Raw genomic sequence first — 25,222 nt, 5'->3', positions numbered from 1 at the left:
GCCGACGTGACTGCTCACTTTCAAATCTTCAGGATAGCTTCTAGTGGCCGTTGAGATGTCATGCCGACGACATCGACGCAACACACAAGCTCAACGGCTTGGCTACCGCCTGGGCAACGCCTTGGTTGCGCCAACGTATCCGACGGCATGGCTTGATGCAAGCAATCGATTGGGCGCCGGCGCGGCGTCTTGGTCGCAGGCTTGTACGCGTGGTGGCGGTCTTGGAACACAAGGATGCGTCACGGCTGCCGAAATATGCTTCATTACGGTGTGGCTTTGAAACCAGACTCGTCAGCGTGAGCTGAAGATCGCAATGAGGGTGTTGCGGCGGCGCGGAGGGCATCAACCCCGCAAATGGAACTGACGGGCACACGTGCTCTGATCTGTCGCTGAGACTGGCTCGGAAGTGCCCCGGGGGGGCGCCCGCTGAGCCGTTCCAGTTACCGTGCGCTTGTTTTATTATATGGGGTATGTTCCGCCGCGGTCCCTTAACCTGACGGCCGCTACTCTGTATCAAGCGGGACGGCCGTGCCCGAGCATTGCACTGCATTGGACCCAGGACAGTCGAATGTTTTGCCGGAAGGAAGTTGGGTCCCGGAATGGAGCCACAGATGTTGCGGCACTGCAAAGCTGAGGCCGAAGATTTTCAGCACCAATGCAGAGAGACATGCATCGAGTGGATACGGGAGACCGCATGCGGCGGCGGCAGATACCAGGGGTTTGAAGATCCTGGGGCGGGGTTGGGACAGGCTCGACAAGCTGAGACGTGAGGCGAACGACCATCCACGATCCAGCAATAGCGCAGCAGCCACGGGCTGGAGCGCAGCAGTTCCAGACGGGCGACGTTCGTGCGGGCGACAATAGTGCACGTAGTACCTACTGTTAGTGTAGAGAATGGGGCGGACGATAGTAGAGGATGGGGCGCGCGCGCGGACGGCAAAAGGACGAAAAACGCAAGGACCCTGCAGGCGGTGCGGGTTGCGGGCAGTGGCGGCTCCGGGCCTGGCCTGCTCGCTCTCGAATCTCAACGACAAGCGAGACCACGTTCGACGGCGCACGTCGCTGATTGGTCGGTCGAGGCTTCGCGAAAAAAACCAGCGCGATTGCCAAAGCGGAACATCCAGCGATCCTGCTCCACACACCCTCGGTCCTTTGGACACCTCTCCCCGTTCTAACATGGCTCGGCATGGATCGAGCCACCGAGCCTCGTGCTCGGCGCGTTGGCGTGCAGGCCTGACGTTGCTTGGGCCGCGCTGTCGCGTGCTCTTTTAACTGCTTCTTGCCTCGCACTTTTGCCTACCTTCTTCAGACCTCTTCCGCGCTTTAAATACCCTGCGTAATCGCCCGACGCTTTCGGTCAACGCCGCTAGCCATTACCACTCCTACACCGACTTCTCAACGTCGCCTCTTTTTCCCACTGTCTGCTCAATAATCTGAATTCGCAGCGAGTGCGCAGGCACACGCGCCATCATGGCTGATTCTATCCGCGACTACGGCCTCGCGGCCCCCCATGGCCCTAACATGAACTCGGAGCATGTGGCCACCGCCGACTTTACCCAAATGGACCCCAAGGAGAAGGGAGTTTTTGATTTCCTCCTCCGCCCTTCCGACAGCTACGACGCAAATGGCACCTACTGGGCCGACATGCCTCTGCGCCAGAGGATAAGATTCGTCGGTGGCATTGACTCGGCCGAGGCCAAAGAAGAAACCAATCATTTTTGGACCATGTTCAAGGAGAGCGGCGCACGCTGGACGGGCGTCCTCGCTCCGGTCGGCTGGATCGTAGGAGCGCACACCTTGTTCTACTACTACTTCAAGAACTGCATTATCCCGGGCATGGGTCTGTTGCTGGAGGGGTAAGAAAAAACCCCGCCCTCCTTTCGTGCTCCGCTAACTTTTTTAGATACGTCCTTTTCTCCATTGGTAACGTCAGACCGATCCTCGAGGCCGCCTTCAAAACTTGCTGGAAAACGTATGCGATCTGCAATAAGACGTGGCTTCAGGCCATTGATTACCTTGAGATTTGTGGTATCATCGTTGGTGAGTATCGCTATGACGCATGCCAAGAATGAGGCTAACAACGCAACAGGCCAGATCCTTGTCGGTATCGTCGGCGACTGGCTCGGCCGCCGCTGGGGTCTCATTCAAGATGCTGTTATCATGTTTGTCGGATTGCTCATGCTCACCGCCGCCTGGGGATTGACCCAGAACGGCTGGATTATCTGTTATGTGTGGTCGCTCTTCTTCTACGGCATCGGCGTCGGCGGCGAGTACCCCATGACTGCCACTTCCGGTATGGAGAACGCCGTTGGTGCCGGTAAGGTGTCGACCAAGGAGGACAGGCTTCACCGTGGTCGCAAGGTCACCAGCGCCTTCTTGATGCAAGGTTGGGGTCAATTCGTCAACGTCGTTATCCTCATGGTCCTACTGCGCATCACCCACGGCTACGGCGGACCTCCCTACTCGGAGAAGGCTGCCCAATGGACGTACCGCGTCAGTTTCTTCATTCCTGCCATCGGCACGGGCTGGCTCGTCTACTACCGTGCCTTCCGCATGAAGTCTGCCAGCAAGCAACTTGCCGTTGCCAAGAAGAAGCAGCACGTTACCGGTTACGACACTCAGTCTCTTCGCCTCACGTTCAGCTACTTTGGCCCTCGTCTTATTGCCACCGCCGGTGCTTGGTTTGCCAATGACGTCTTCTTCTACGGCAACAAGCTCTTCCAGAGCGAATTCATTAGCGTCATCACCCCCGGCAACAAGGACGTCATGATCACCTGGGACTACTCGCTCATCAACGTCGGTGTCAGTCTCGTCGGATACTACATGGCCTCGTTCTTCATCGACAACAAGCTCTACGGACGCAAGTGGATGATGATTGTCGGCTTCATGCTTGACTTTATCCTCTTCATCATCCCCGCCTTCAACTACGAGTACTACACCTCTCCAGCGGGCGTTCACCAGTTCCAGACCATGTACTTCCTCTCCTCGTTCTTCAACCAGTTTGGTCCCAACTCGGTCACGTTCCTTGTCGCTGCCGAGGTCTTCCCCACGCCCATTCGCGCCACCGCTCACGGTTTCTCCGCCGCCGCCGGCAAGCTCGGCGCTTTGACCGCTGCCGTCCTGTACAACTACATCGACACGCAGACCAAGTTCTACGTCGTGCCATGGTTCGGTCTCGCCGGTGCCATCTTGACTCTTCTGTTCCTGCCCGACACGACCGGTCTTGATCTCAAAGAGCAAGAACGCCGGTGGACGTACATCCGCGCTGGCCGCGAGAACGACTACCACGGTATCGCCCTTCACTGGAAGCACCTCTCCTGGTGGGAGCGTTTCCGGGGCGTGCACAAGGGCTACAACGCCGATCTCGACTACCAGGCCAAGGTTGAGGAGATGCGCGGTGACTGGGAGGAGTGGCAGCAGCGCAAGATGTCGGAAGAGCTCAAGGGCGAGTACGCGCAAGACGAAGATGAGTACTCGGAGGAGATTTCGAGCTACTTCACGCGCACGGCGCGGTCAACGCCGATGCCAACGCCGCAGATCTCGACGTTGGAGAAGTCACGAGGCGTGCCGCAGCCGACCGAGGAGGCGTCGGGCAGCGGGAGCGACGAAAAGCTTCAGATCTGAGGCAGTGTGTGTGTGCTTTAGTAATGACTGTCATGGGACACGAAGGGCAACGGGGATAGACAAAACTTGATACCAAGATATTTAATAGCAAAGTTTTTCCGCATCAACATGTCTACGTCAACAGCCAAGCGCGACCCGACACAGCCGCAGCCCCTGATAGTGCGTAGGGTCAAGGTGTTGGAGCAAATCTCCGCCAGCCAGGGTCCGGCCCGCGATGCGGCCCTGAAACCAACGGTAATCGGCCAATCACGGCGTCGACGGCCCCCGTTTGGACCGCGCTGAAACGCAGCCCTACAATCTCCTGCTCGCCGATCCCCGCACCCTCGTACTTATCCCCCTCGTCTCGCTCGAACTGATATCTCTTTTTTTCTTTTCCTTCTTCACCTTGTCGTGACTGTCTCTCTCTCCATCACCACCCCGTCGTCAAGTCGCCATTCTTTCGTGCTCCTAGCTGGACTACTGTCTTTTAAACCCAATCTCCATCTTTCCCGGCCGAAAGCACTTACACTCATTCAATATGCGCTACTCCAACGCCATCCTCCTCCTCTCCGCCGTCGCGGCCACCACCGTCGTCGCCCAGAACCCCCTCGACTTCGACGCCGACACCATGCCCCAGGGCCAGGCCGACTACACGCCCACGCGTCAGCCCGCTGCCGCCACCTCGGCCGCCTCTTCCTCTGACGACTCCAGCAGCGGTGGCTTCGCTGCCCTCGCCGACCCCGTCGTCCAGAGCGCGGCTGGTGACGCCTCCTCGGCCGTCGGCGACGCCACCTCCGCTGCCGGTGGTGCCGTCAAGACCGCGACCAAGGCCGCCGGCGACGCCGCCAAGACCGTCACCTCGGCCGCCGACGACACCATCGCCTCGGCCACCAAGGCTGCTGGCGATGCCGCCAAGTCTGCTGGCGTCGACGTCAGCTCCGCCACCGCTGCCATCGGCTCCGCCGTCAAGACCGCCACGGGCGCTGTTGGCTCCGCCGCCTCGGCCGCCAGCACCATGGCCACCGCGGCCAAGAGCTCCGGCGCCGCTTCCTCGGGCGCTGCCTCCTCTGGCGCCGCCTCCTCGGGCTCCAAGGCCTCCGCCACGGCCTCCTCTTCCGGCTCGTCGAGCTCCAGCTCCAGCTCCAGCTCTGCCAGCGCCGCTGCCTCGTCTGGCGCTGCCGGCGTCGTCTCCTCCAGCGCCGGCCTGCTCTCCACCTCGGTTCTGGGTGTCGTTGGCTGGTTCCTTGCTGCGCTGTAAGCGGCGTAACGAAGGCAACTCCTTTCTCCACCATCACCACCACCATGCTTCGTTCGTACATACACCTTTTTAAGCGCCCACATCCGCTGCTGTGCGGGGCGAGGGGAGGGGCCGCGTAATGCATTGTTGTTTTCTGTTGTTGTCACCTTACTGTTGCTTCTTGCTCGCTTCTCTGCCCGTCCCGACCGTGTTTGTTCACCCTGCTCGTGCAGAACCGCGGGCGGCGCACCTCTTTTTTCTCCTCCCTTTCTCGCCGTTTCTTCATTTCTCATGTACGCTTGCACGCACGCCCCAATGCCACTACCCACATTTACGCTCGCGCTCGATACCTCTTCTTTTTCTTTGCTTCGCTTCTGCCGTCGGTGCGCATCGACCGCTACGGGAAGGCCGGGTTCCTGTCGATACCTCAGAGCCCTCCTAGTTACCTTTTTCAATGTATAGTACCTACTGCAGCTACGCCAGCAGCCAGCAAGCCACGGCAAGCTGCCTGCGGGCGTAGCTGCACCAACCCATCACCCAGCTAAAATGACCTGAATCACACACCATCCTGCCCCCTCTTATCGTGAGCGCGTGGAAGTTGAAACAACATGCAATAAGAAAGAAATGAACCATTAGAAAAAGAAAACTTAAAAAATGAAAAATCAAAGGTAAAAGAAAAAAGCAAAAAACCCTCCCTCTATACGACCCTGCAGCAATCACAGCAATCACACACACACTCCCACCCCCAACTCCCCAACCCTTCCTCACAAGCATTGTAATCCGCACGTAGCCTGTAATCCGCACACAAGCATACAGGCACACTTCCACTGCGCAGCCCCAGACCCAGTGCAACCCAACCCACCCACCCACCTACCTCGTATTCCGCCCGCACCGCTCCGCGCCGTGCCGCCTCGCGAGCCCATGCCTTCATGTCCAAGGCCCCCAGCGCCAGGGTCAGCGGCGGCGGCCCCCGGCCCCCACACCCTTCGATTCTTTCTTTTCTGCGAACGCAAAGCGGAAGGCGGAAGCGAGCGGGTGAACTCGTCCAACGTCCGTTTCCCAACGCTGTCAGCTCAGCAGCACCTGCCATTGCCAAGGCTCGCGACGCCGACGCTGCGCAACGCCCCCACGCGCTTAGTAAGGTCGTAAGTCATTCTGCTGCGTGGTGGCTGTGGGTGGAGTGGTGGATTACACATCCATGCATCCTCCATCCCTCATCCATCCAGCCAGCTGCCTTGCGCCTGGCCTGCTCAGAGAAAACGTCAAGTTCGTTCCCACGCCGTCGTTGTCGTGTTATTGTAGTGGTGATGATGATGATGGTGTCCACTCCGTCCCACGGCCGTCGTCGCGATTGAGTGCGCGAGGCTTGGCTGGCTAGTGGCTAGCTAGGTACTTTAACCGTGGCCGTCGCCGTGGCTGTGTATCCTGCGGGAAGGGAGGCGGCGTGGCTGTGTGCTTATATCACGAACCCACTAAACCTACCTAAGGTACCCTACCTCCAGTCAGCTCGGGCAAACAAACACCACAAACGCCATGTCTCTCGTCATTCGCCTCGCTAGGTCTTGCTCTCTCGTGGGAAGATGGAAGCAAGGAGGGAAAAAAGGGATGCGCCCGCCGCCCGCCCACGCCGCCGTCTACCGCCTTGTCCGACCGCCCTTGCTCCGGTTGCGGGCGGAGCTGACGACAGGGCCCTCGAGCTTGACGAAACTCACCGTCCAGTGTGTTAGTGTTCAGCACTTTCGCATCGTGGCATTTCACATGGCTGAAGTCCCCTTTTCGAGATCCCTTTTCTTCAAAAAACTAGGTGTGTATGGATTTGGTACGCTACTCCGCAGTCGCCCGCCCGCTCGCCCGCACGCATGCACGCACGCACATGCATCCGCCTCTCGCATGCCTACGCGCAGAGAGAGAAGAAACAAAAAACAAAAAACAAACATCAAAAAACAAAAAGATCTACCGAGTACAAGGGTATAACGTGTCCAGCGCAACTGTGAGCCCAGCTGTTCGGGGGCGCCCCGTGTCGGAACCGAAACAGCTTAAAGAACAGAGACGGAAAAGAAATCGAAAAGAAATTAATTCGTCGCGCTTCCTAGCCACCACCACCACCACCACCACCACCACCACCACATCGCCGCCGAGAAAAGATGCAAGCGTCGCGTGCTGCGCCGGAACGCTGACGAGAGAATCGAACGTTGCGAGAAGACGAATGACGTATGTCCGCCAGGTGCACTCTGTTGCCTGTCGTGCTGGCCGCCTCTACCATCAAGGAAGCCGGAAAAAGACATAGGGGAAGAAAGGGGAGGGAGAGTGTGGGAAAAAACAACAAACGACACGCAAGACAAGCAATTTGGTATCTCGAAGGGGGGAAACCGTCGTCGGACTCCAGACGCGCAGCAGAACAACATTCGGCTGAACTCGGAAGAATGATACGGATGAAGGAAAAGTATTATGACTCTTTCGCAGGGGCAACTGACACAAGGAAATGGGTGTAGAGTCCGAAATGCGCCGCAAATGTACGAGAGGACGGATGAAGGAGTGTAGCTCTCAATGGTTGGTCAGTTTCGAAATTAATGCTTGGTGACAATGTTTCCGGAGGAGTCCATGTTGCCGGTGAGTTCGGCGACACGGGCCTTGATGCGGGCGACGCGGTTCTCGATGGTCTCCTCGCCGCTCGTCTCGCCGTCGTCGGTCCTCTGGCTCTGGCTCTCGCTGCGACGAGGCCTGGTCATTTGCTGCTCATCGCTCATGCGCGCCGCGCGAGCGGCCGCGTTCTGACGGATCTGAGCCCAGCGATCCGAAGTAGGCGACTGTTGTGCCGCCAGGTCGATCGACGCCTCAGACTGGTCATCGGGCGAGACATCGGCGGAAACTTCCTCGCTGCGGGTGGGTTGAAGGGCAGCCGCGGCCCGGGTGTTGAAGTTCCGGGGAGGAGCCGGAGCCTGAGCCTGGGGAGCCTCCTCGAATTCATCATCATCCTCGTCATCCGTGTCTTCGGGGACGAAGGCAGGGACATCATCGAGCGGGCCTTGATCGAAACGCGAGAATTGCTCGTCAGCCTCCCGCTGCTCGTTGGTGTTGATGCTGCTGGGAACGGGCTGGCGCTCCGAGGGCGCGGGAGCTTCAACCGCGAGCGCGGTGACCTCTGGCTTCTTACGGTTGGAAAGGCGACGAAGGAGGCCGGGCTGTTCAGGGACGGTGAGGCCACCCTGTGCAGGCTGGTGGGCCTGTTCAGGCTGGGAGACTTGTTCAGGTTGGGCATGCTGTTCGGTCGGCTCAGGGGTAGCGGAACGGCTTGAGGATTCACCCTTCTTCTTGCCAAAAAACTTCTTGAATCCGCCATGGCTGGCAGCAGGCTTCTTGAGCTTCTTTGGCTCCTTCTTGGCCTCGGGGCTTGGCGGAGACTTTTGAGCGTTCTGCTGCTCGAACATCTTCCTCCGCTCTGACACCGGACCAGAGACCTTTCTGTCATTGGCAGGCTTCCGGAGAGCAGGATGCACATCGTTTTCTGGATGTGGCTTCTCGGCCTCGGTTTGAGGTGGGAGAGGGACCTTGGCAGCTTCCTCAACAGGGACCTGAGGGGTGACGGGTGATCCGACGGCCTTGCGTTGCACTTGCTTGGGAGTCGACGGCTCGTCCTTGGGCAGAGGCGGGAGGTCTTGTTTGTGAGTAGACATGGTGCCGTTGGACTTGGCAGATGGAGCCGTCGGGCTGCTCACAGAAAGATTCTCTTTAGACATGCCCTTGCCGGCAAAGTTGTCGCCCAAGTACTGCGCACGAATGACTTCTTTGTCGAACTGCTTAGCCCACTTCATGGCGGGACCGGCTTCGTTCATGACCATTGGTTGAAGAGTCATGACGCTTTGAGTCTTGGTGGATAGGTCCTCGGTCCTGCCACGACGTTGAGCCGCTTCGGCAGCTGCTTGGTCCTTTTGTTCCCTTGCAAGGCGCGTTGCGGCCGCGTGGATCCTGGCGTGCTGGTCGGGTCCGATGCTGGCCTTGCTCATGGGAGTGTCTGTCTGCGTCCTGTCGTATGGCTCGGGGACCGGGAGCTTCTTGTTTTCAGACTTCTTACGACCCATACGACCGCGCTTGGTGAAGCTGAACTTGCTCTTCTTTTCCACAATGTAGGCGCCTTCTTCGGGTCCGGGGCCTGCGCCCTTGACCTGCTCTTCCATGACGAGCCATTTGCCGCCGGCAATTCTGGTCTCAATCAATGCGCAGCGACCAAAGACACCTTTACGTCCATTCGGCTCTTCTCCAGCCAAGCTGGTCATCCAAACCCACCAGAAGGTTTCATCGAGCTCGAATTGAGTGATGCTGGCCAGCTCTCCGGGCTCCAGGCCATTTTCTTCGGTGTTCCGCAAATGCGACTGCGAGCTATGCACACGGGTGAGATCACCAATCGGAGGAAGGATCTTGTCCGGCGGAAGAAGCACGGGAGGTGGGGCGCTACGACCATCATCCACAAAGCCGGTAGACAAAAAGTCAGCCCACGACGGAGTGGTGGGTCGCCCCATGTCGGCCCGCGAGCGGGGCGCGGATTTCAATCCTTCTCTGGTATGAGTAGGCGTTAGGTTAGTGGGGCTGGTGGGTTCGGAGGCCAGTCCATCCAGGAACCCGAAGCCTAGATCCTCGAAGCGCGACCAAGACGGGTCCGTGGTACCGTCGGCGTTGCTAGATTGATTAATTGAGGAAATGGCGTTGAGAACTCGACAACACTCGTCAGTAAGAGCCTGAATAGGGTCTTCATATGTGGAAAACCGCTGAAGAGCTTCGTCGTCTTCCCTATACTCAAAGTTTCTCGCACGACGCAAGAGAGCGAATGGCGTCGGAGACACCGAGTTAACAATCATGACAACTTTGGTGGTTCTCGTCTGCATCAAAGACGGAGGTTCGGGGGGATATTCCGTCTGTGACACGAGAGCCTGGAGGGAACGGGGAAGGGTATCAATGCCGACCATACCCTTGCTATCGGGAGCGAGACAGCGAAGGTAGGCAAAGAACAAATGACTCGTTGCATCGGCGGCACTGGAAAGTTAGATTAGGTCACAATATACGGGCAGCAGTAGACATACCTCGCCCATGACTTGTATCCTCCATCGAAACCATTTCCAGTGTCGGTATGCTCAAAAGCCCACCAACCGGCCATTCTCGAGAGTTTACGACCGCCGAGACCGTTTGTCTTGCCGCGCGCGGCGATCGCGGCTAGAAGATCGAAGAAATCGGTTATGATCTGCTTGCGCGACTCCGAATCCACGCTCAGCGGGATAAAGGTGTCAAAGGCATGCTTGGCCATTCCGGAGTCTTGACTGTCAGCGAGGAACATCTTTGCGTAGAATCAACCTCTTACCCTGCTCTCCAACCCTAAAAAGCTCGTACGCCTCCCAAGTGACGACGCCCCCTGGCAACCTACTCCAGCACCATTTCATGATGCTACAGAGGACCTGCGATTGTTAGGCCACAATTGGCAATTTGCGATCGGAGATACGCACCATCGGCTCAGTCAAGCGCAGCTCGGACTGGAGGCGTTGACCACGGTATGCCGTTCCACCCTCATAGCTATCCTTGAAGAAACTCTTTATGAAACTACGAGCGGTTGCCGAGTCTGATCCAGGGCGGAAGGGTAACAAAAGGAAGGGCGTATCCAGCGCTGGCGAAGGGTTAGTCGGGGCCCGACTGGAGGTGGTTCCTGGTGGAGCGACGACGTACCTCTCGACTTGAGTTCTTGAGTACAGATGTGTATGAGTTCCTGGACCTCCTCGGGCGCAACCTCTGTGCGCGACCAAGCCTCCTCCCAGCGCGGCTTCGGAGGCGCGACCGCATCACCGTTTGTGTTTTGAGCATGCTTCTTGGAGGCCTTGGAGCCATCCTTGGGCTTGAAGACCTTTGAGAAGAACGGCATTGTTGCGACGAGGATCTACGACTGGTCGAGGCGCATCGGCAGTAGGGGCAGAGGGCGCCGTGCGCGAAAGTGGTGGCGAAGGGTTTGCAGGCCGGAGGGGGGCGAGGGCGAGGGCGAGTAGAAGTCGAGCAGATTGACGAATGGACCCTGCGGAGGTCTGGGAGGTGGTCGCAGCTCCGGGAAGCGGTGCGTGGGACAGGAGTTCGGGCGCGCGTGTCTGAGGTCACGGCGGAAGAGAACGCGGATCGCCAGGTGGTGCGAAGAAAGGTGGGAGGCACGGGAGAGAGGTGGGCGGACGCAAGACGGCGCGTCCGGACTTTAATTTTAAGGAGTCCTCGTCGGTATCAGGATGAGCTATTCGCACCCCCATGTCCGCAGCTGGACTTCTCAGCGTGCCAACGCAACAGTCCCGACCAAACTCGCCACCCGAGGATCGCTCTGCGCCGTCTGAATGGAGGATGGTGTTGGCCATAAACCTGCCTTGCTGCCACTTGAAACGCCTGTCTGCTGCAACCCCAGCCCAGCTGCGCTCGTCCTACCTACGCGACCCGCGACGAGCCCGTTCCGCCACGTCCGCCTGCTCGACTCCCCCCGACTCCAGCCTCCTCGTTGCCCGCTTGCGTCTAAATTCCCCATGTGCTGGTTTGAGAGATCGACCGCGGGTGACCAGAGCTAGGGTGACGAAGCTAGGGTCCTTGGACGGGAGCTGCCTCTTAGGGCCCGCTAACTTTAAACATGGCCAACTGACTTCATCCCAATACTTGTAAATAACTAGCTCGAGCCCTCTCAAATTTCGGGTTCCCACGACAATTCGACTCGAGCTAATTGGCTCTTTCTTGGCGGCTCTTCCAGCATCCCAGCCCCTCCTGCATCTTTCCGCGCTTCCGATTCCCAATGCTCCTGCTCCTCCGGCAAGCCGCACGGCACGTGATTCCATCCGCATCCAGCTGCTGTGCCAGAGTCCATGTCGTCATACATTCTCGAGTCCCATCCACCCCTCGTTTCAGACTCATTTCCGGTGCTTCTCATTATCTCAACCTTAGATCAAACTTCAGCAGCACGTCACGCAACATGGTCAAAGATACCGAGACTGTTATCCAGTGGGTTTCATCTTGCTGCGATAGGTAGTGTAGTACAAGCTGACCGTTTAGGGAGTTCAACGAGCTCGTCAACATGACCCCTCGTGAGCTACAAGATTGGCTGGGAAGTGAGGAATCCGCAGGTGCGGGCTGGAGCAAAGATGACGGATCCGGCGAGACCATTGGGCATGAAAGGTATATAACCAAGGAGACTCTGCCGTGCGAATAGCTAACCATCATTAGCGGACGCAAAATCATCAAAATCTTGGAAAAGAACCCGAAGAAGGACCCAGAGCAATATGACGAGGATGACATTGCTCACATGAGAAAAGTCGTCTCATACTGCAAGCGTCACTTGGCGCAGGAAGAAAAGGCAAAACAAGATACGGACAGCAAGTCATATAAGTGAGTGGACGCATGAGTTTTGGTGTTTGTCTAACAGGGTACAGGAGCTTGAAGAACTGGGGACACGACGCTCAGAAGACGTAGTTGGTTAATAGTCGCCCGAGGGTAGCCCTGTGTCTCTAAGCACATGCTGGTATCGCAACATCGCGCCTATTTAGGCTAACTATCGGAACGTGTTTTGTCGTACAGACTGTCCGTCGAGAAAAACAGTGATCGGAAAGGAATGTCCATACCAGATTGCGGATGTACAAGAGCGTTGGAAAATCTCATGAGGGTACGAAGATGCGACGATGAGAGGGAGAGAGATTCCTATCGGCCATACGATGAGCAAAACGGTCGGCATAGGGGGATATCCGGGCCTGTCGTGAATGCCGATCGACCAACTTGGATGTGAGGCTGTCAATGAGACACAAAAAAACATCAATATTTTCCGCAGCTGTTGGACCGCAGACCGCAGCAGTTGGGTCGCGTCCAATTGACCGGTCTGCAAAAATAGCGGTTCCCATTGTCCGGCTAATAACATTCCTCCGCATCCTTTCCATCATCTATGAAGTACAACCGGGTCGGCCTGTAACGTAGGACCAGAAACGCACTGCCACAGCTGTTTCGTGTAGCCGCTTGAGTCCATCGCCTGAAACATGCACGCTGCGAATCGGAAACGGACGAGGACTATGGAGGTGGCGCATGAGTTGCCTCGTCTCGGATCTAGGCACGACGGGTGCGGCTCGGCTCGAGCAGTATCGACAAGAGGAATTGATGATGCTTATCCCACGTGAAGGCGGTTTCTATTTGCGGATCTTCCATGTAGAAAGTAGAGTGCCTCGTGAAGTCGCACGTCTTCCGGAGAATACTACGGTATGATCCTGACGAAGCAAGCCCATCTCGATCGGCTCGTACTCGGCAATCTTGAATGGCAGAGTTGACCGGTGATGTAGGTGATGGTGGTGTGCAGGTGGTGCCAAAAATAGCACATGCAAGCTCTAAGCGCCAGCCGTGCCGCATGCTGGAGTTCAGCCACAACCGTGGAGAACTGGGTTCTGAATCGTCCCCCACGACGCATCGTTCCTTCCCGTGCGATCTTATCGAGCCTGCCCGCAGGAGCCTGCAGATGGAGTGCAGTGCAGATATGGGTACGTCACTGGGCCAGCCGTTCTGGCCCCGACATGACCTCAAGGTGAAGGTAGGGGATCGTCATGGAGCCCGCCAGTAGACGGAAAACGCGTTCCTGCATAAAGAGCGTCTTCTGGGGGTTGTTTGATCAAACATGGTCGTGAGGAGAAAAAGGTAGGCACGGTAGGTCTGCACGTGGCCGCGGACAAGGGAGATGAAGGAGGATCAGCCCCACGTCGCGCTTGGCGGCATAAGCACGGGATGAGGATGCTCCGGCTCTCAGGGGAGAGTGGAAGAGAGCAGACAAAGCCAAGCTGAAATGATGATGGACGTAAGCGAGCAGGCTCTGCGTGGCTGACGACGCGATCGAAAGAAAAGAGGTCGCGCATGCAGTGAGGAAATCAATAGACCATAGCCACTAAATGAGCCGGTTTGGGCGGGTGCATGCGGGCTAAATGTCACTGGGCGGGCCGGCGAATCAGGGCGCGCGACCGTACCCACCGCGGGCTCCCGAGTTATAATTAGCAGCACTTTCCCTCTACCCTCGAGCAACGGTCATTGCTGAACAGTCGTCGAGAGCCGCATCCCACTGCCTTCTCTGCCCTCGCCCACCCACGCCGCCGCACGTACATAACGACCCCCATTGTCGCCGCCAACGCCTGCTCTCGGCACCGTGCGCCTCACCCGAATCCTGCGACAACAAAGCCAGTCCCTAGCACCTGTCCAACTGCCTGCGCCCGCGCGCCTCCCACCCATCCATATATGCGCTCTACCTGAAGCGCAACACGTCAACCATGGGTCGCAGAAAGATCGAGATCAAGGCCATCAAGGACGACCGGAACCGCTCCGTGTAGGTTTTCTTCTTTGTGGCGACTGCTGTCAGCCAGCTCCGTTTCACCGTCAGACACTGATCGCCCGACCCAGCACCTTTCTCAAGCGCAAAGGCGGTCTTTTTAAAAAGGCGCATGAACTGTCCGTCCTGTGTTCCGTCGATGTCGCCGTCATCATCTTCGGCCACAACAAAAAACTTTACGAGTTTTCGTCCGGTGACATCAACGAGACCATCGGTCGCTACCAATACGTACGAGAACACCAGCCATGCCCCTCTGGTGAATGCGCTAACCCCGTCGCGCAGTATGGAGGAGCGCACGAGCACAAAGGCCCGGAAGACTTTATGGGCAAGAACGAGGACGACGACGAGGACGAAATGGGCGCGTCGCCGGCGCCAGGCTCCCGCTCGCCGCCGGAACACCAAATGATGATGCCTCACCACCTGCAAAACCAGCAATTCCAACACATTCAGCGCCATGCGACCCCGTCCGCTTCCCCTCCTATCAACGGCATGCCCTTCCAGCACAGGCACGCTTCCCCACAGCCCGCCCACATTTCGCGCCCCAGTTCCGCCGCGCACATTCGCAGGACAAGCTCGAATCTCGCTCCTCCCCAAGCATATTCTCAGCCCCAGAGCAACTATGCATACAGACCCAATCCGCCTTTTTACCCTGGGCCTCATGGCATGCCGCAACAAGCCCCTCCCCCGCATGCGCACGCCCACCAGCACACGTATCCCCCGCCCGCCCACAGTCAAGTCCAGCAAGTCTACATGCAAGATCAGCGCAGACAGTCGATGCCTCCCGTCTTTTCGCAACCCCCGCAGGAACCTGTTCAACGTCAAGCTTCCGTCGCAGTTCCGTCGCCGCCGCAACCCGAACATCAATTCCAAAGCCCCCCCTTGCCGCAGCCTAAACCTCTGCCCGCCGCCGCCAAACAAAGCATTTTTACTCCCATCGACGACAGCAGGTCCATTCTGGCTCAACACTGGGGACCGAGCACGACCGCCGCGGAACAAGTCAAGGTTGAACCCCAAGAGCCACGCGCCCAATCAATCGACGTAGCCGCGATCGGAAAGCCGCAACAAACAAACGGAACTTCTCCCCAGCAGCCAACCCCTACTTCTCTCCCGAATCTTCCCCAGCGCACCGCATCCACTTCGTCATTGCCTACGATCCCGCCCCCGACGCGAACCAACAGCGTGCAGACCGACGCGAAACGCCCGCGACTCAAGGTCCAAATTCCGGACGAGCACTCGGAAGCGGAAAATACATCTGCGGCATCGCCGAAAGACGGAACTACAACCGGCGCAACCACGGCAAGAGGCAGCACCGAGGCATCCCATTCGTCTGGTGTCGTCTTGCCTCCACCTTCCCCAAGCGCCAGCGCTCTTCTCAGTGCTGGAGCAACGGGGCCACCAAACCCTTTCGCCAGGCCAGCGCCACCCGTCAACAACAACAACAACTACGGCAACCGCGACAATATGGAAACGCCGATATCGGCACTGCCAAGCCGCTTTGTTGCAGACGGGCTCCTTCCATCGCCATCCAGCTTCTACCCCGAATGGGGTTTTGGCAACTCCTCAAACATGCTTCCCAGCCCTCTGACCTTCCAAACGCCGGTCGTGCAAAACGGGCCGAGTTTCCGGGACGAGGACCGGGAAGACCGAAAGAGAAAAGCTTCTGAAGGTTCTCAAGGCGGGGATAGCAAGAAACAAAAGAGTTGAGTAATCGTAATTTTTATGTTTTGGAGGAACTGTTAGAACTGTACCATCTTTTTGTTCTTTCTTTCATACCCTTTCGCGCTATTCACTTTTGGATACCCTGAGGTTTCTACGCTCGCTTCGCGGGGCCTGGTTGGCGCCCGTCTTTCATTCTCCACTAGGGTCTAGGGATGCTTCTACTTGTTTTGGTGTTTTTTGGACAGTCGAATTTCGGAAGACTTGTACATAGTTCTACTCGATTTCACGGATGAAGCGCTGTTCTGGCGGCAATTTTACGCGTCATCGCATGCATGGACTCGGTGTGTCTTGGTGAAGCGCCACACGGCAGCCCAACGGCACCAACGGAGCTGCCGCGAGCCGTGTGGCGGTGCAGACTCCACGCAGGTTTGCTTTCGACGGTTTTGGCCAAGAAGGCCCAGGTTGAGGTCGAGCACGAGGCCGTTTGGTTGGGCCACGGCCCGGACGGTTGCCGCGCGAACCGAGTATGGGATTGATGATTGGTGGGCGGATGAAGTCGTCTGGGTATTACTGCATGGCGGGCAGCGACGTCAATCAACACCGCCAAGACCGTGCCCAACGATGCGAGTCAACTCTATGCCCCACCAGGTCATCTACAACTACGCCACTACCTATCCCTGATCGCCGCAAATCCTACAGTCTGCCTTTTCTAACGACCGAGCGTATGACCGCCTGAGCACTACTACCTCCATTGGCTCACCGCATTGCGAAACCACCGTGCCCTGTGACCTCTGAGGCTGTGAAGCTAGCTGTCGCACAAATACTCGCTCTTCCCTTCTCCGCAGCTCGTCAACCTTACAACAAACAAACATGGCATACAACAGAGGCTACAACCCCGACGCCCTCCCCGCCCACGCCGAGCCTGACCAGGTCAGCCTCACCACACCCTGAAGCTTCTCTCAACTGACGCGCGACAGGCCGCAGCAGCCCTCAGTGGAGGGGGCAGTCTTTCTCACGCCCACTCTTACTCGCGCACCTCGCCGCGTCCGGGACACGCGTCTCCGCATCTAGGACCATATGCCTCGAAGCCGCAGCCTCCTTCCCCTCATGGCGCCTACGGTCGTCCGGCGCCAGACCCGTATGGCCGTCATGGTAGCTACGACACGGGCCGTCAGCACTCGCCGCGTCCGCCCCCAAACAGCTCATTTGCCCACTCCGGCTATGGATCACCGCCACCCCAAAACTATGGCGCCGCGCCCCCTCCTTCGAGCTTCAACCACGGCAGGCCGCCGCTCAGCCCCCACGCACGTCCGCCTGTCAGCAGCACACCTGCGCCCAGAGATCCCAACGATCGTGACGCGCTGTGGAGGTTATTCGGCGCTGTGGACAAGAATCAGACGGGACAATTGAGCTTTGACGAGTTAAGGAAGGCACTGGTGAACGGCGACTGGACGGCCTTTGATACACACACCGTGCGCATGATGATTCGGTTAGTATTTTCAGTGTACTTCTAAGTACGCATACTGATTGGGTTAGGATGTTCGACACGGACCGCTCAGGAACGATCAACTTCGAAGAGTTCTGGTACGCTTCACGTTCAAGCCTGATGACGATAAACTGACTGTCGTAGTGGCCTTTGGGCTTTCCTCGCGGCCTGGCGCACGCTTTTCGATCGCTTCGACACTGATCGCAGCGGCAACATTTCATTCAACGAGTTTTCGGACGCGCTCATCGCCTTTGGATACAGACTGTCGCCGCAATTCGTCACACTTCTATTCCGCACCTACGACCGCGGCAACCGGAATTCGATTTCGTTTGATCTCTTCGTCCAGGCCTGCATCAGTTTGAAGAGGATGACGGATGTTTTCAAGCGGTTCGACGAGGACAGGGACGGATATATCACTCTTAGCTTGTAAGTTACAGAGTCCCGCTTTCGACCAAGGAAGAGGAAGAAAATGGCTAACATTCCACAGCGAGGAGTTCCTCACAGGTGCACAGTCCCTCTTCCTGTTTAACTCGATATCCGAAGATACTGATACCGGCCTCTATTAAAAGAAATCATTCGGCAACGTTGAGACCATCGGTGCGAGAACAGACGAACACGGCGGCACTTCAGGAACGCCGCGCTTACCATGGACGGCCGGTACAAGCATAGATGCGATCTCAGCGGCTGCCAAAAGTTTCGGCGCGTTGGGAATGGCGCTCAGGTTTCAAATTTGCGTTGCTTTAGTATCGGGACAATGGCGGACTTTATGATAGTGCAAGCTAGTCAGGGTATACCCCGACAATGGTGATTTGATTTGAGACGGGCGGGGTGAGAGCTAACTCCTTTTTTCGCGATATCCTATGGTTGTTTTTTACTGCGTAGTTTAATCAGATCACCATCACCAGAACCATCTCGCTTTCGTTTCCAATTTTCGTACTCGCACTCGTGTTGCATTTCCCCTCCGTCCAACGCAACGCCACAAACGGGACAGGGCTCGGTCGGTCCCGCACGCCTTCGTGCGAGCCGAGCCGAGGTGGATACGATGATGATATGAGTAAGTGTTTGGTGGTACACGACTACGTAAGCGGATTTACTGTAGACTACTGCAGGTCGAGGGGTCCAATATCTTCAACGTTGCTACTCCGTACTTCTCGTGCGTTGCCCAGTCAGGCCTTCCATCTACTTTCTTTCTCTTCCCTCTCGCAACGGCCAGGCATCACCGTTGCTGGTACACCACGGCACGACCCATAGTGCCAGCATGCTCAACCTCCGTGGCAGCGAAATACCAGCTTTTCCTTATTCATGGGGTTTTGAATCAGAATATGCACTAAAATATTCTCCTTTCCATCCTTGTGCCATGGAATCTCCTGATGTGTATAGATCTGTCGCACAGAATGTCAGGCTTTCCTTGCATCACGCGTTGCGCGACAGGCTGTATACATTCCACAAAGCAGCCGCCTAACACCATAAATCACCACGTGTCTGGGTATATCCCATGTTGGTCGACACTGAAACATAGCACTGCTCACAGGCAATCCAATGTTGGCCAATCGCATACTCGGCTTTTTGCTCCCCGTAGCACATGCGCAATACAGACTTGTTGATAGTTATACGCCAGCAAACTTCTTCAGCAAGTTTAAGTTTTGGACTGTAAGTGCTCGCGGGGTTTGTGGAGCTTTACATACTAATGCTTTGGTTTAGTCTGTCGACCCTACCAATGGCTACGTTCAATATGTCAATCAGTCAGTGGCAGAAGAAAACAAGCTCATTGCGGCCATCGACACCATTTACATGGGCGTCGATATGACCAATGTCTACGACGTGGGGGGCCCGGGAAGACCAAGCGTTCGCATTCAGAGCATTGACACTTACAATCGCGGCCTCTTCATCCTCGACCTCAACCACATGCCCTGGGGATGCGGAACATGGCCGGCATGGTGGACAGCAGGAAACTTGACCAATTGGCCAGCGGATGGCGAGATAGGTAAGGAAGTCCGCACGTATTGAGTTTAGCTGACTTGTCAGATATCATCGAGGGGGTGCATACGAACACTCTCAACACAAACCAGGCATACACATCAGACGGCTGCTCCGTAGCAGGAACTGGCCAGACAGGGGTAGCGGATGACTTGAACTGCAGCGACGGTTGTGGCAGCACGGCGGGCAGCTACGGCAGCTATGGCGGCGACTTCAACACGGATGGCGGAGTGAGTAATGTCCTCCAATGGCGAAGCTGTGCCTACCTAACATCCCAGGTCTACGCAATGGAATGGACGTCCTCGTTCATCCGCGTGTGGTTCTTCCCCCGCGGCCGCATTCCACCCACCATCACAACAGCGGCGCCCGACCCGGCCGAGTTCGGCACGCCCATGGCCAATTTCCAAGGAAACTGCGATATCGACGCGCATTTCATCAACCACCAAATCATCTTCGACATTACCTTCTGCGGCGACTGGGCCGGCCCGGCCTACCAGGACGCCGGCTGCCCTATGTATCAGGGAATGGATTCTTGGGACAGCTGCAAGCACTTTGTCGCTGGCAATCCGGACAAGTTCTCTGATGCGTTCTGGGATATTAATTCCTTGAATGTCTACCAGCAAGATGATCCGTTTCCCCATGCCGTCCCGTCGTCGTCGGTCCCCGCGCCTACGCTTTCGGATTCCGTTGCGCTGGGCAAGAATGCGGGCGTTACTTCTTTGATACCGTCAATATCGCCGGTGATCCCCACGACCGCGTCAACAAGTAAGTCTGCCATTCGGCTCGCTCTTTTCTTCTGCTCGTACTGACTGACCGTCAGCAACCCACGCCATCTTTTCCATCTCTGCCGAGCAAGCCACCCTTGACCAAGCCATCCCGCAGTCCACCACCACCACCACCACCATCAGCCAAGACATGTCAGCCACCCCCGCCTTCACACCCGCAGCCACCCAGCCCTGCTCCCCGTTCACGTCCTACAACGGCCCGTGGGGCGGGTTCCGCACCGGCATTGGCGGCGTGGCCGGCGGGCAGGCCATGTGCGAGACCAACGCGTCGGAGAACAACTTCTCCGACTACCTCTACGTGCACTACCAGGGCGACGACGGCAGCCCCCTCGGCTACTGGGACTGCTGGGCCGGTGGCGTGCAGGTCCAGAGCGTGCTATGCGGCAGACTGGGAAGGAGGCAGGCGTATACCTCGACCCCGAATGCGGCGCGCGTACCCGACTTCCAGATCTATGAGCAGATGGCGAGCGCGGGCTTGCTTGAACCTACTCCTAGCGTCCTTTCGCCTGCCTTCCCTTCAAGCTCTCAGGATGCGCTGCCCCCGTTCCAGCCGGCCTTTTCTTCGTTCACGCAGCCGTACGCCGTTGCTCCGAATGACCTCCCTGCTGTCATCACAGTTAGCACCGCAGCGCCACTGGACACCTCTCCTTCGAGTATTCCGGATGTTTATTCCAACGCGCTCAATGCACCATTTGTCTTCCCGGATGTCATCTCAGCCACTCCCGCAACACTGGGTATTTCTCCAGATATTCAACCAGACTATGAACCCAACAACGCCGCTATATCGAGCGTCCCCGCTGTTGTCATTGTCCCGGAAGACACAGTCACATACGCCCCCATCCCCACAGACAACGCCCCCGCAAACAATATTCCCCTCCTAGAAGCCCAACCGAGTCCCTTCTCGCCAAACCCCCAGCCCGACCCTCTCTCGCCAAACCTCCAACCCATCGCCCCCCAGCCAGATGCCCAACCCAACCCCGACGTCGTCGTCCTCGTCACCACCTGGGTCGTCGACACAGCCACCGCAGCCGTCACCGTCACGCTCGCCGGCGCCGCCTTTGCAGCGACTTCGGTGGCGCTGGCCGCTGCGTCGGCGGTCGTAACGGCGGCTGAGCCTACGGTCACGCACATGAGGTTCTATACTGTGACGGAGACGAGGTGGTTCCAGGCGCCCGAGTGTGTGCGGGTTCGGGGCTAATGCTCGGTGTTGTGATATGTTGGGGGCCGGTGGTATATTAATAGGTATCTTTCAGATGTATGTTGATGTGTGTCCTTGTGACGAGATGTGATTGTGTGGTGAAGGTCCGAGGGTGGAAGACGTGCGTGCCCGTTGACGCCAGTGTGCAACGCCAGTTAAGTTGGATATCCAAGGCGTGTCCCATCAACGAGCCCTCCCCATAACCCTGTCCCGCGCGTTCTTGCGCTCGTCCGGGGCCGAGTCAGAGTGCTCGGTCATGTACGACGAGTGCGTCTGCTTCTGCTGCCACTCGCGCTGCTGGCGGTTCTGCTCGTAGGCGACAATGTCGTCGGGGGTGAGGGAGATGACGGTGGCGGGGCGGCGGAGCATGGTGTGCGTTGTGTTGTGTTGTGTTGTGGTTGTGGTGACGCCAAGAAGTCGCGCAAAGTCCTACGGATACACCCGCCCACGACCACCTCAGCCATCCCACCGACGACGACCATGCCCGCCGCCATGCTCAAGAGGCATTGCAGGCCCGCCGTCCGCAATGACCTGAACGCCCTCTGCAATGCCGTTCGCGGCTTCCACTTCTCTCCCGCCCGCCTTGACGACAACAACAACAGCAGCAGCGCCGCCGGTGCTGGTAAGCAAGCAACCACTTTACTTTCCCTTGCACCCACTCACTCACCCGCTCTCGCCAGCAGCTCCCCTCGTCTCCGCCCGCGCCCGCTCCGCCGCCGCCAGCCAGCGCATCCAGTCCATCAACCAGCCGCGCCCCAAACTGCTCACGCCGCGCCGCCCGCCCGCCCAAGACGCCAACGGCAAGCCCGCCCCGCGCCTCGTCATCCGCCGCGAACCCGTCAATAGCCCCGGTGACTCGAGCAGCAGCCGGCCCCCTCCTCGTTTCCAGGCCAGAACCGGCTCCCGCGGCGGCTCCCGCGGCGGCTCCCGCGGCGGCCCCCCCGGCCGCTTCGGACCAGGCGCGCGCTCAGGGCCCGGTGGCCGCCCCGGTCAGAACCGCCAGCGCGGCGGCGGCCGCCGCCCCCCCAGGAGAGGAGACAGGAGAGACGCCCCGGCGGCCGAGTCGGCCGAAATCTCCGACACCATGCTGCGCTACCTGGTGCAGCTGCGGGGCGAGCAGCGCGCGGTCCGCGACTTTGAGCCGCGCGAAGAGCAGCCCGCGGGCGTCCTGAGCGCCGGCACCGCGACGCTGGGCCAGCCCGCCGGCGCGACGGCCGTCCTCGAGGAGCGCCTGCGCTTCCTCGCCAGCCGCAAGGAAATGGAGCCCGTGTCGCTGCAGATGCTGGCGCGCCGCCTCGTGCGCGGCAACTTTGTCAAGTTCGCCGACGACAAGGAGCGCGATGCCGTGCTCGCCCTCGTCGCCGAAAACCAAGAACGCATCGCCGCCAAGCTGTCGGCGAAGAAGGGCCAGGAAATCAAGCCAAAGCCCATCGAGTTCGAGGAGCTTGCGGGCCTGCCTCGCCAGCGCACTACCGACTCCGTCGTCGCGGGTCGCTACGCGGTCCAGCAGGGCGACTCTTGGCAGGACAGGGCCCTGCGCTCCCTCAATATCAATGGCTCGTATGCTGGCTCCGACGCCCAGAAGTTTATGAGCAGGGTCGATGCCATTGCTGGCGCTCAGGGTGCCGCCAGGTCGGCCAGGCGGGCTGCTTAGTTCATGTAGAAAAATTGTATCATCTGGGTTTGTATCAAATACACGGTTCCAGGGCTATACATCCCGTCAATGCCAAGTGCCTTTATAGAGGCAAAGGTGCATAAAGTTGTTTCGAATATTATTCATATCCCTATGATGAATGGTGTTTTGTAGAAGCGGAAGTAACCATATCCGTAGATTTGAATTCGCAAAGATAACCATATTCACCCAGTTATCTAAAATGCTCTTTGAGTTCATTTTATTTTAATTCTAGATAAAATCCGAGTCCACGCATAGAGCTAGATATGCAGTTACAAGGAAATGTAATTTGTAAAAACACCCGTCAGACCGCCTACCGCATAGGTATGCACATCAGCTGTGAGCGTACCGGGGAAGCGGTCACGGATCGACAATCGATCATCTCCGGGTCACGTAGTATGTAGTAGATCGATCTACTCAAACAAGGCAGGATCAACTCGACTTCATACATGCTTGCAATTTTAACTAGGTAGGTGGGCAGGTAGTATACATCTTGGGCGCGAGCAACTGCGTGCAAAGGCTAAGATACAAAAAAAAAAAAAGGGGGGTATATAAGCACGGAGCCTGAAGCAAGGACGAAACAAAAGCCAGCAACCGCCACCAACGTGCGTATCAGGAGTATTGTACCACGTAGGTCTATCGACACTCACTCACGCACTACGACCAGTTGATGCAGCTCACGAGGTCGTCGTCGCCGCGCTCCGCGTTGCAGCGCGCGCTGAACATGATGTTCTCGGTGCGGTTGCCGCGGTGCTCGTCGATGACCTTGCCCTCGTTGACCAGACTGCTCGCCTGGCCCGCCGCCTGCTGGTGGTGGAAGATCTCCGGGTTGGAACTGTAGCAGCGCAGGTCGTGCGACCGGCACCGCGTGTGCATCCACAGGTCGAACGCCTGCTCGTTCCCGTGCTGCATCGCCAGCATCTTGCCCACCGACGCCCGGTTCACGGCGTACGCAAACGTGCAGATCGGCCCCGTCGCGTGCTGCACCCATCGCAGGTGCTTCGGATCGCTCATCCGCGGGTCGTAACTCCCTATCACCTTGGGCAGCGTCTCGTCGTAGTACGTGATGTAGTCGTCAGCAAACGGGTTCTGCTCCTTTCTCTTTCGCTCCCGGAAGTGCGAGTTGGCGTCGTCCTGCTCCGGCTCCTTTTCCTCTTCAAACGGCATCTTCTCGCCGCAGTGCCCCAGCCAGAGAATGTCCCAGTTGTCGCCCCAGGGCTCTGGATTCGCCGTGCGCGTGAGCTTGCGCAACGCGGCGCTGATGTTGCGCGCCTGCTCGTGGATCCGAATGTCCCAGTCCGAGTCGTCTTCCATGATCAGCGCCGTCGTGAAGTTCCCGGCCGTGGCTATGACTTGGAGATGGGCGAGCCATGCTTTGGCCGACCCGGTGTTGAGATTGCCCGAGCGGCTGCGCGACACGAAATCGTTGATTTCGAGGTCCGTGGGCTTGCGCTGGGGTGGAATGACTACCGAGAGATTCGTGCGGCCAGCTGCGGCCTTGAGGCCTTCGGATCGCCATGACTTTTCGGGGGAGACGGCGAGGATCGTTTGGAACTAAAATGTGTCAGTATTTTCTTGTATGGTTTGCGCTGCGCATGCACCTACACCCAGCGTCGCGTTGTCCGTGCCTGTCAGCTCTATGGGGATTTTGACCGAGTCATGGGTGGGTGGCACGCCGTCTGGATGAAGGTTACCCGACGATGGAATGAGGCTGGCAGCGCCGCCGGTGAGTGGCTTGTCCTCTGGAGACTGCGGGGGAGGCCGCGGGGCCCCGGGAGTGTCCTCTGGATGTCCCGTCACGCCGTCTGCGGGCAAGTCTGCAGACTGCAAGCCAGCCTGGGCGGCTGCAGGCTTAGTGTTTGGCGGAGGCGACTGAGGCAGCTGCGGCTCGGACCGGAAATCACGAATGTAATCAAAGTGCCAGAGGAAAAGGAAGAGGAAGAAAAAGGCGAGGACGGCGCTCGCGCGGCGCGAGTGAGAGAAAGGAAGCAACATGGTCACAGGTAGTCCATGATCGAGCAGAGAGAGGAGCCTCCAGCAGGAAGGCAGGCACTCCTAGGGGCGAGGGGCGCCATTATATTACCTAGGCGGCGGCGGGCGTAAGGGGCCAAAGGCCAAAGCGATTGGTCGCGGGCCGCAGTGAGAGAGATGTTTGGCTTGGCGGGTGGCACTGCGGGCTGGCGAGACAGAAATTGGTGGTTAGATTCGACTGCGGGCGCGCATGGAGCCCTGTCCGCCTCTAGCGTGGCCGCCAAG

At 58.0% G+C, this 25,222-nt stretch overlaps 13 protein-coding genes across 13 annotated transcripts; 9 read left to right on the top strand and 4 right to left on the bottom strand.

Annotated features, from left to right (window-relative positions):
• The first annotated feature begins 1,131 nt into the window (after nt 1–1,131).
• Nucleotides 1,132–3,728, top strand: K452DRAFT_262198 (uncharacterized protein). The gene is made up of 3 exons (XM_033538602.1): nt 1,132–1,856; nt 1,904–2,040; nt 2,090–3,728. The coding sequence occupies exons 1-3, from the start codon at nt 1,471–1,473 to the stop codon at nt 3,622–3,624; spliced, it is 2,058 nt and encodes a 685-aa protein (XP_033402141.1). The 5' UTR covers nt 1,132–1,470; the 3' UTR covers nt 3,625–3,728.
• Nucleotides 3,729–3,780: 52 nt separating this feature from the next.
• Nucleotides 3,781–5,089, top strand: K452DRAFT_282602 (uncharacterized protein). The gene has a single exon (XM_033539612.1). It carries the CDS (start codon nt 4,142–4,144, stop codon nt 4,859–4,861), a length of 720 nt encoding a protein of 239 aa, XP_033402140.1. The 5' UTR covers nt 3,781–4,141; the 3' UTR covers nt 4,862–5,089.
• A 1,063-nt stretch (nt 5,090–6,152) lies between these two features.
• K452DRAFT_65602 (uncharacterized protein) lies at nt 6,153–7,267 on the top strand. Its single transcript, XM_033546992.1, has 2 exons — nt 6,153–6,659; nt 6,934–7,267. Exons 1-2 carry the CDS (start codon nt 6,374–6,376, stop codon nt 7,125–7,127), a joined length of 480 nt encoding a protein of 159 aa, XP_033402139.1. The 5' UTR covers nt 6,153–6,373; the 3' UTR covers nt 7,128–7,267.
• A 140-nt stretch (nt 7,268–7,407) lies between these two features.
• Nucleotides 7,408–10,742, bottom strand: K452DRAFT_294010 (uncharacterized protein; the record flags this gene model as incomplete). The annotated part of the gene is made up of 5 exons (XM_033541651.1): nt 7,408–9,868; nt 9,916–10,144; nt 10,191–10,284; nt 10,333–10,490; nt 10,550–10,742. The coding sequence occupies 5 exons, from the start codon at nt 10,740–10,742 to the stop codon at nt 7,408–7,410; spliced, it is 3,135 nt and encodes a 1,044-aa protein (XP_033402138.1).
• Nucleotides 10,743–11,059: 317 nt separating this feature from the next.
• On the bottom strand, nt 11,060–11,845 carry K452DRAFT_65549 (uncharacterized protein). Its single transcript, XM_033546990.1, has one exon. The coding sequence runs from the start codon at nt 11,683–11,685 to the stop codon at nt 11,278–11,280; it is 408 nt and encodes a 135-aa protein (XP_033402137.1). The 5' UTR covers nt 11,686–11,845; the 3' UTR covers nt 11,060–11,277.
• On the top strand, nt 11,814–12,310 carry K452DRAFT_218983 (uncharacterized protein; the record flags this gene model as incomplete). The annotated part of the gene is made up of 4 exons (XM_033536392.1): nt 11,814–11,842; nt 11,894–12,016; nt 12,065–12,226; nt 12,271–12,310. The coding sequence occupies 4 exons, from the start codon at nt 11,814–11,816 to the stop codon at nt 12,308–12,310; spliced, it is 354 nt and encodes a 117-aa protein (XP_033402136.1).
• Nucleotides 12,311–13,895: 1,585 nt separating this feature from the next.
• Nucleotides 13,896–16,176, top strand: K452DRAFT_241160 (uncharacterized protein). Its single transcript, XM_033537812.1, has 3 exons — nt 13,896–14,186; nt 14,261–14,417; nt 14,472–16,176. Exons 1-3 carry the CDS (start codon nt 14,131–14,133, stop codon nt 15,891–15,893), a joined length of 1,635 nt encoding a protein of 544 aa, XP_033402135.1. The 5' UTR covers nt 13,896–14,130; the 3' UTR covers nt 15,894–16,176.
• A 280-nt stretch (nt 16,177–16,456) lies between these two features.
• On the top strand, nt 16,457–18,243 carry K452DRAFT_262187 (uncharacterized protein). The gene is made up of 5 exons (XM_033538601.1): nt 16,457–16,778; nt 16,826–17,337; nt 17,385–17,432; nt 17,479–17,760; nt 17,822–18,243. The coding sequence occupies exons 1-5, from the start codon at nt 16,719–16,721 to the stop codon at nt 17,898–17,900; spliced, it is 981 nt and encodes a 326-aa protein (XP_033402134.1). The 5' UTR covers nt 16,457–16,718; the 3' UTR covers nt 17,901–18,243.
• A 630-nt stretch (nt 18,244–18,873) lies between these two features.
• K452DRAFT_218226 (glycoside hydrolase family 16 protein) lies at nt 18,874–20,120 on the top strand (the record flags this gene model as incomplete). The annotated part of the gene is made up of 4 exons (XM_033536348.1): nt 18,874–18,984; nt 19,036–19,318; nt 19,360–19,541; nt 19,590–20,120. The coding sequence occupies 4 exons, from the start codon at nt 18,874–18,876 to the stop codon at nt 20,118–20,120; spliced, it is 1,107 nt and encodes a 368-aa protein (XP_033402133.1).
• K452DRAFT_65522 (uncharacterized protein) lies at nt 20,090–21,715 on the top strand. Its single transcript, XM_033546989.1, has one exon. The coding sequence runs from the start codon at nt 20,227–20,229 to the stop codon at nt 21,292–21,294; it is 1,068 nt and encodes a 355-aa protein (XP_033402131.1). The 5' UTR covers nt 20,090–20,226; the 3' UTR covers nt 21,295–21,715.
• Nucleotides 21,478–21,686, bottom strand: K452DRAFT_314711 (uncharacterized protein; the record flags this gene model as incomplete). The annotated part of the gene is made up of 2 exons (XM_033543788.1): nt 21,478–21,499; nt 21,557–21,686. Coding segments are annotated over 2 exons (150 nt in total), but the record flags the coding sequence as incomplete, so codon positions are not given.
• A 59-nt stretch (nt 21,716–21,774) lies between the features above and the next one.
• Nucleotides 21,775–22,948, top strand: K452DRAFT_314710 (uncharacterized protein; the record flags this gene model as incomplete). Its single annotated transcript, XM_033543787.1, has 2 exons — nt 21,775–21,916; nt 21,975–22,948. The coding sequence occupies 2 exons, from the start codon at nt 21,775–21,777 to the stop codon at nt 22,946–22,948; spliced, it is 1,116 nt and encodes a 371-aa protein (XP_033402130.1).
• Nucleotides 22,949–23,215: 267 nt separating this feature from the next.
• Nucleotides 23,216–25,142, bottom strand: K452DRAFT_314709 (glycosyltransferase family 25 protein). The gene is made up of 2 exons (XM_033543786.1): nt 24,572–25,142; nt 23,216–24,520 (listed from the first exon to the last, which is right to left on the bottom strand). The coding sequence occupies exons 1-2, from the start codon at nt 24,959–24,961 to the stop codon at nt 23,624–23,626; spliced, it is 1,287 nt and encodes a 428-aa protein (XP_033402129.1). The 5' UTR covers nt 24,962–25,142; the 3' UTR covers nt 23,216–23,623.
• Nucleotides 25,143–25,222: the final 80 nt, after the last annotated feature.

This window comes from Aplosporella prunicola, assembly GCF_010093885.1.
Source record: "Aplosporella prunicola CBS 121167 unplaced genomic scaffold K452scaffold_2, whole genome shotgun sequence".
NCBI lineage: Eukaryota > Fungi > Ascomycota > Dothideomycetes > Botryosphaeriales > Aplosporellaceae > Aplosporella > Aplosporella prunicola.
Note: the sequence above shows the minus strand (reverse complement) of the source record. Positions and strands in the feature narration are given on the sequence as shown.

Coding starts and splice junctions, on each gene's coding strand:
- K452DRAFT_262187 (XM_033538601.1), top strand. CDS start 16,719: ATGGCATACAACAGAGGCTACAACCCCGACGCCCTCCCCGCCCACGCC. Junction 17,338..17,384: donor ACCGTGCGCATGATGATTCG/GTTAGTATTTTC, acceptor TGATTGGGTTAG/GATGTTCGACACGGACCGCT. Junction 17,433..17,478: donor ATCAACTTCGAAGAGTTCTG/GTACGCTTCACG, acceptor TGACTGTCGTAG/TGGCCTTTGGGCTTTCCTCG.
- K452DRAFT_314709 (XM_033543786.1), bottom strand. CDS start 24,961: ATGTTGCTTCCTTTCTCTCACTCGCGCCGCGCGAGCGCCGTCCTCGCC. Junction 24,521..24,571: donor CGGACAACGCGACGCTGGGT/GTAGGTGCATGC, acceptor GACACATTTTAG/TTCCAAACGATCCTCGCCGT.
- K452DRAFT_241160 (XM_033537812.1), top strand. CDS start 14,131: ATGGGTCGCAGAAAGATCGAGATCAAGGCCATCAAGGACGACCGGAAC. Junction 14,187..14,260: donor GACGACCGGAACCGCTCCGT/GTAGGTTTTCTT, acceptor CGCCCGACCCAG/CACCTTTCTCAAGCGCAAAG. Junction 14,418..14,471: donor CCATCGGTCGCTACCAATAC/GTACGAGAACAC, acceptor CCCGTCGCGCAG/TATGGAGGAGCGCACGAGCA.
- K452DRAFT_65522 (XM_033546989.1), top strand. CDS start 20,227: ATGTCAGCCACCCCCGCCTTCACACCCGCAGCCACCCAGCCCTGCTCC.
- K452DRAFT_262198 (XM_033538602.1), top strand. CDS start 1,471: ATGGCTGATTCTATCCGCGACTACGGCCTCGCGGCCCCCCATGGCCCT. Junction 1,857..1,903: donor ATGGGTCTGTTGCTGGAGGG/GTAAGAAAAAAC, acceptor TAACTTTTTTAG/ATACGTCCTTTTCTCCATTG. Junction 2,041..2,089: donor GATTTGTGGTATCATCGTTG/GTGAGTATCGCT, acceptor ACAACGCAACAG/GCCAGATCCTTGTCGGTATC.
- K452DRAFT_65549 (XM_033546990.1), bottom strand. CDS start 11,685: ATGCGGATGGAATCACGTGCCGTGCGGCTTGCCGGAGGAGCAGGAGCA.
- K452DRAFT_65602 (XM_033546992.1), top strand. CDS start 6,374: ATGTCTCTCGTCATTCGCCTCGCTAGGTCTTGCTCTCTCGTGGGAAGA. Junction 6,660..6,933: donor ACTAGGTGTGTATGGATTTG/GTACGCTACTCC, acceptor CGCGCTTCCTAG/CCACCACCACCACCACCACC.
- K452DRAFT_282602 (XM_033539612.1), top strand. CDS start 4,142: ATGCGCTACTCCAACGCCATCCTCCTCCTCTCCGCCGTCGCGGCCACC.